Raw genomic sequence first — 7,590 nt, forward strand, 5'->3', positions numbered from 1 at the left:
GAGAGAGATTAATTGTTTAGGCTTTCAGCGCCCGAGCGTGGCAAATGAGAACTGAATCAAACGGGCAAGCTAACTTCTTTGTTTATTAAGATAATTATCTCTGAAAATGAACTGCTCATGCCACTTCTCATATATATATATGAAATTTGCGTGGAAGGATCGATCATGCAGGATTGCTTTGATTAACATGAGGGACTTAGAGTAGTTGCAGCTTTATTGATTTGCCTACTTACTGGAGGAGGTAAGTATTTATGCCTTGCAATTCATTGGTTCTTTGACAATGATGACGTTGGTTATTGATTTGCGCGACCTTTTTTATTTTTTCAGTCCTAAAAGGAGGTTAGACTGATTTTGGCTGGAGTTGATATGAACTAAGCTGAAACAATTAGGTTTAGTTTATCTTTCTTGTGTTTGGGCCTTGAGGTGGCGTTTATTTTGTAGTTTAATCCATTGAGCAATGGATATGCCTCGTTATACTTCAGTGCCCTGCAATTTGATTATATCATTGTAATCCCTGCATTTGGCCTAGTGAAATAGTTGATAAAAGTTATATTTGTATGCTTTTTAGTACGTCTAAAAATAAAGATTTATTTGGGGCATTTTTCTCGATACTCTTGTTTTTCATATGCTTGGCTTTTTTATTTTATAAATTTTTATATCAAGTGTTGCATCTTCAAATTAGATCAGTTAGTATGTCGTAGATATAAAGATGCCCCCTTTTTTAAATATTTATATGAAATTATTGTCTCCAAAGTGTTTCTGTAATTATCTTTATAAAGTTGCCCCTTTTTTAAGATACATTTTTATTTTGACTTCGTTTGGGACGGTTTTTTTTATTGTTTCTAAAGCAATTTACAAGAAAAGAGTTACAAGAATTAAAAAGCAACCATTTTGAGGAGAAAACGTCTTCAACAATAAAGCTTAAGTTGCAAGCATTGACTTGAAAAAGTTCATTCATATTAAATATACTAATCTTAGTTCTGCCAGAAAAGGGAGGATATGAGATTTGAATTAGAGACTTTATTATCAATATTTGAAGTAAATGATCTGTACCATGCATGAAACAAAAAAGATAGGATGGTATTTGCAATGGAGAGCTTAAAAGCTCTATCATTCAAAATAAAATAAAGGGAAATTTATAGCCAGTAAATGTATAGCCAGCTGATCCAGAGGACCACTATCTAACTTCTCTACAATATCATTGCTACAAATAAATGCTTCATAACTGCAATTGAAGTAAACCAAAAAAAAAGTCAACTAAGTATTTTTGGTTCATTGAACTTTTTTATTTATTGAACTAAGATAACTATACCAAAATCTGCATAGCTTTTTGAATTAGCTTGTTCTGGCAACTATATGAGTTGGTCCCTTCAGTATTTCTGTTTTTTAATATAACCCTTATTGTAAAAAACTGTGGTGAATTGAAAATTTGTTGATTTTTGCTCGGAAGATCTGTGATTGAGCTGCTACTTGTAAATCAGAAATTAATTTTACTTTTTGGTTGTAGCATTTTTTTTATTGCAATCTTCTCACAGAATATTATCGACATGATCATATTTAAACCTTTGTTTTCTTCACCTTAATTCTCTCTTTTGGTTTCCTAAAAACAACTTTTAATTTTTTTTCATTGCAGAAAATGGCAGGAGGTAGTCGTTTCAGACAAGCAAAGAAGGTAGTTTGTAGAGGTGGATCAAGTAGAGGAGGATCAAGTAGAGGTGAAACCAGTAGGGAGACTGAATCAATTACACCTTCTACTTCAGTACACCCAGATTCGCAAGAAGAGATTGAGTGCAGTGGGACACAACAGGCTTCACAACATTCATTTGGTGGTGCAGCTCCAGCCACACAAGAGGGGATATGGCTCGTCGGTATGATTTTTTTTTTAACAATCATTTTATTTTAAATGAATTATGTAGATGAGCAAGGACCTATCATGCTTATTAATTTATGTGGAATTATGTAGATGAGCAAGGAAATCCTTCAAGGCGTAGAGGGAGAACAACATGTGCTGATATACAGAATATGCCGCCAGGGACACGAATTCATATAGAAGTTAATGAAAACAACATCCCTTGTAACATACCTGAGTCGACTTTGCTAGGAACATATCTTGGTGTTGTTGCAAGAGACCCTGTTTTGGCTCCAATATCATTCCTGATTGGAGAAAATAAGGGTATGGAGCCATATAAGAAAGATGTTAGCTGAAGTTGAGGTATATTTATTTCATAGCAAATTTGAATTTTTTAGTTTTAATTATTAACATATCATATTTATAATTGCAGTCTAAATTTGAGTTTCCTGGTCATATACGCCATTGGATTCTTCAATCCCTTGGTGTTAAATGGCGTAATCATAAAACCACCTTAAAGGCCGAGCATTGGGACAAGTAGAATCGCATTCATATAAAAAAAAATAAAAAAAAAATAAAATAAAATAAAAAAAAGCTATGAGGTGAGCTGCCTTTGTTATCCTAAAAAAGTTGCTAACTAATTATACTCAAATTTTCTTATAGCTTCAACATGTGGAGCATTTTCTGTCTTGTTTTTCAGAAAATTCAAATGATTGTTGATATTAAATATAAACCTAATATTGCACAAATTTAAAATATAGAAAAGACTATTGATTACTTTTTTTTAAAATAAAATCCGCAGAGGACTTATATGTTAATTCAACAAAAAGATTTCAAGTCCTTAAATAAATTAAATGCTCACTAATGCTCAAAGAGCTACAGTAACAAAGCAAAAAAAAAATATGAGGAGAAAATGATCCCTACTATAAAAAGAAAAAACTAAAGGGAGGCAAAGAGCCACCCCAAAAAAGGGAAAATCAAGCTCAAGCCAATGTAGCAACCCAATCAAGCCCCACAACAATACCACCAGTCGTTCCCAAAACCATTATTGAGCACACAAGCAACAACCTCCAATAATAACCAAAACTTGAAAAGGAAACATGAATAGATAGCAGAGAAGCAACAAGATACAAAAGGACTCAAACACTTCAATTGAACAAACAATGAAATAGCAATAGACAGCAATAGACAACAAACATTGTTGATTGATTTTTAATTTTTTTGTATAAAACCTACATAGGGGCCTACATAATAATTTAAAAAGGAGGTTACAAGTCTTTAATGAATCATAAGCTCTCTAAAATTTAACATTTAAAGTAAAACCTATGAGCCAATGATTCACTCTAATATAATAAGCAAACAAAAAGAACGGGAGGCAAGCCAAACCAGCGAGAGGGCTACCCAAAAAGGGACCTCTGAAATAGCATAAGCACCTCAACAACATCCAAGAACTCCTCCAGCCAATAAGAAGTAACGTAAAAGCCACCAAGCATCAAAACCTACAAAAAATCTAGAGAAAGAATAAGAAACCAAACATAAAAATTAAATAAATGGCCAACGGAAGAAGAACCTAGTAAAACACAGCAGCACCAAACCAACCAAGAACAACCAAAGAAAGAATAGAGAAAAATATCAAAGCCACACCACAACCCAACCAAAACCAAACACTAAAAGAAAACCCACGGACAAGGTCAACCAAGGTCCCCAATAGCTCATAGAAAAAAAAAAAAAATAACAGCTGCAGCCAAAAACCCACAAAATAATATATAGAACAGAGGAACAACCATCAACAACACAAAGGCCACTAAAAAAAACTTTTTTTATTATTTTTCTTTCCTAAACTCATAGAGAAACCAACTTTCTCAATTTTCATCACACCCAAATTAAAATCCTCTAAAGACACTATAGAACCGACAACATAAATATCCCAATGACAACGGATATTACCTGAGAATTCATCCATCCAATCGAAATGATCAACAGGGTAAACATAGTGCAAGCCCTTATGTCACTCACCATCCACATTAATACACGCATCCTGCATGGGAGAAACATGCAAATCAATAAAAGGGACACTATTAGAAACGTACATACCTTCAAAATGAAGATCAAAGTCCAAGATATGATTAGAAATAGAAGACATGATTTTGCATACCCACAACATCATAACCGTCATTCGACACACTCAAACCAGCAGAGGAAGAAATTAAATGTTATGTTGATATTTGAATGTTCTTGCCGGCGTGATGAAACATTTCAATCACTACATGAAAATCGTTCATTTCCGGCAAAATTTTCTTCGGATTTCCGGCGGACAATTTTCCGGTGGATTTTCCGACAGCCTTCCGATGAATACAGATGAAATATTTCTGACAGATTTTTAGATTGCATTAGAGGTAAAAGAAGTTAGTTTCAAATCATTCACATAAAATGGTCTTATGATATCATTTTAAATGAATGAGTAAAGAAGTTTTGTAAATCAGACTATAAATATAGGATAAATTTAATAACGCTCATAAGCCTTCATGCAAATAGACACACGAGTGACTCAATATCAATTGATGGAAGCTGTGTCACCTGAGCCTTATTAGGTGGTAATGTAACTTGACAAATTAAATAACCATTCTTCAAATTCATGTGCAAAAGACAGTTTTGTATGCAACAAATAATAAGTTAGAACATCGCTGATATATATACTCAAAATGTGTCAGATAAGGCATTTTATGCATAGACTTCACCACAAAAGGTAAGCTTCCATATGAATCAATAAAAGTTTGTTACTTCAAACTTTAGTCCAATCTCTTTGATAAGAATTTAGGTCAGTTTCTAGAAAAAATGCTCCCTTTTCAAAGAATCTAAAAGGATAAACTCCAACACAAATGCTAAGCCGCGTAACTTTAACTGCAATAGTTCTAGCCATGCCATCGATTATGGAAACAACTAATACTCGCTGCTCCAGCTTTATTAATGTTTAGCTATTAGTTTCATTTCTTTTGTCTATCCTGAATGATTTTCTGATAACCTAATATATTATTTTGGGTAATAAGAGTGCATCCTTTTACAGGTTCATGTCACATAAAGACTCAATGGAACTTATTATTTACAAGCTCATGTGCAGACTTCTAATTATTTTCTTGAACTTGTGAGCTTCCACCAAGGGTAGGTAAATAATATAAAATATATTAGGTTTAGTGCTGTCAAGTTATATTGCCTACCCTAACTTGAGGCAAGCCTCCCGTAAATCATTGATTTCTAAAGTTTTTTGTACTTAAGGCCAAGTTCTAACATTCTCCTCTCAACAAAAAAAATAATAAAATAAAAAATAAAACAATGTTGAAAAATTATACTAAAACATCAAAGTGAATAACGGATCATATATATGATCTTGATTGCAGCTATGAAAAAGAATTGATGGAGTTCTCTGCAGCAGCTGAGCAAAATAGCAAGTGCAAGTGTTGATTAGCGATTAGCTAAAATAAAATACTTATAGGCAAACAGTTCGTAAGCATTAACGAGAAGTAGAGGCCTAAGGCAACCTATAGTCTTGCTGAAGAATAAAAATGCATGCAAAGATAAGCTAGCAAGTATCGTAGTGGTGCCGGCAAGGGGATGGTAGAGTTTTTCAATATTGCTTGACATGAATCTAGTAGTGATGATAGAGTTTTTTTTCAAGAGAAAAGAAAGACAAAATGAATTCTAGCTAGCAGGGAATCGAAAACTAAAGTTTAGTAATAAGCATAATTAAAACCGCAGAGGCAAAGTAAGAAGCTAAAAGATTCAATTAACACTTCATTTAGGACAGCTTTCTTAGTATTTCTGCTTTAAAAAACAATAAGAAAGTCATCACAAACCAAGCTTAAGCCATGTCAACTTATGCTATTTAAAGATATCAATTGTTTGCTTTATAATTTTTTATAAAAAAACCTGTTCATAAATATTAATCACCACATATTCTTAATTTGCCAATCCGCTAATAACTAATAACATGAAAATTTTTATCGAGATTAGAGGGATTAGTCATGAGAAAGAAATTAAGGAAGAGATGTCATGCGGTATTGGCGCGGCTCAATCGGACGACCAGACCAATATATATTCTCTCTCATTGGCCAAGCAGTCGGATTGAGCAGCACCAATACACCATCGATCTCCTCCGGTCACTTCCTCCTTTATTTTTCCCTTTCATTCTAACTCAACACTTAAAAGAAGAAGAAGAAGAAGAAGAGCTTAATTAAAAGAAAAACTGGTGCCGGCTAAGCAAAAGGAAGAAAGAAGGAGAGGGATGGATTGGCTCTTCATGCTGAAAAACAATACATTTATTTATAGGCAGATGGAAGGTGCTAAAGAATTAATTAATATTAAATGATGGCTGGAAAGAGACAACCCGCTCAATGACTCCTTTATTTCGCCAACCATAGCAGTTTTGGACAAAATCTCTTCCCATCTGCTTGCCGGCTCTGCACTAAATTCATTAAAGTTAGATTTTTTTAAAAAAATTCGACTTTCTTCATAACGCCTGTAATAGCATTTCCAAATAGAGCTTGGTCATGAAAATCTTCATCTTCATCTAAGCTACAGCTGCTCAATAATGGCAAAATTTTGAAAACAGTTTTTTTTTTTTTTTAAAGATTTTTAACATGCGAAAAATATTTATTATAGCAAATTAGATCAAATCGTCATCTGGCTGACGAGTTGCATGCCATGTGGAAATCAAGTTAGCGACTTGGCCATGTAGAGATTTCATCTCATTTGTCAAAATAATTTTTTTCCTCACGTTTTTAAAATTTAAATTAAAAAAAAATGCTATTTCTAAAAGTTTGCCAACTGCAAATTACCTTTTTTACTTGAAAGATTATCATGAATGATTCAATTGATAATATATATAATACTTTGTTATACAATGTGAAAGCAATTGTCATGCAAAATTTATAGAATTATTCTGTAAATAAATGATCCATAGGTCTTGAAGAGTTATTAGAGAGAGAGAGAGAGAGAGAGAGAGAGAGAGAAGGTTAATTATTCCGTTATTTGAAAACTTCAAATATTTCTCTATACCCAGCGTCAATTTTTGTTTCGTTTATTCTAAATTTAGAGAAGGGTCTGTTGGAGAATACATTAAGATTAATGGCCAAATCATACACACTATAGAGGATTTTTTTTTTCCTAGTTTGTCCGGAAGTGATTTCTGTCCTTGTATTTTGATAACTAAATCTTGTATTTATATCTGTTGCTTATCCGATAAAAAGTTTTTCAGTAAAATTTTGGCAATATTATATTTGTTTAATAAATATTTTGATATGAATGTTCACTGAAATTATCGAAGAAAGAGAAGGAATTCATATTTATTAAAAAGATCATTATGAAGTGAGAATATTTTAGCAAATGCCTTTCAAGATTGTTGAATTTTGTCATTTGACAAAGAATCAAATTTAGTTAAGGGTGAAGTTCTTGAGTTCCTCAATTCTCCAATCTCTCTCCAATTTTGAATTAAGGTACAAGCTCTCAACCTCTTTTCATGAGAAGAATGGAAGAAGATTTATATTTTTCTTGACTGGTATTTTAATAATTTTAGACAAAATTTTCACTAAATCTAACGACTCATATTGATTCTCTTTAATATAAATCATCATTTTAGTATTTGTCTTATATATTAACCTCAAAACTAAGTGATCTTGGGCTTATCAAATTTATGTTGGTGAGATGCTAATTTTTTTTTTTTTTTTTTTTTTTTAAAATGTTTATTT

At 32.5% G+C, this 7,590-nt stretch overlaps 1 protein-coding gene across 1 annotated transcript; it reads left to right on the forward strand.

The window, feature by feature from the left end:
- The first annotated feature begins 1,410 nt into the window (after window positions 1-1,410).
- LOC114579623 lies at window positions 1,411-2,212 on the forward strand. Its single transcript, XM_028694831.1, has 2 exons — window positions 1,411-1,868; window positions 1,964-2,212. The coding sequence occupies exons 1-2, from the start codon at window positions 1,637-1,639 to the stop codon at window positions 2,203-2,205; spliced, it is 474 nt and encodes a 157-aa protein (XP_028550664.1). The 5' UTR covers window positions 1,411-1,636; the 3' UTR covers window positions 2,206-2,212.
- The last annotated feature ends 5,378 nt before the right edge of the window (window positions 2,213-7,590 follow it).

Source organism: Dendrobium catenatum, unplaced genomic scaffold (assembly GCF_001605985.2).
Source record: "Dendrobium catenatum unplaced genomic scaffold, ASM160598v2 fragScaff_scaffold_575, whole genome shotgun sequence".
NCBI lineage: Eukaryota > Viridiplantae > Streptophyta > Magnoliopsida > Asparagales > Orchidaceae > Dendrobium > Dendrobium catenatum.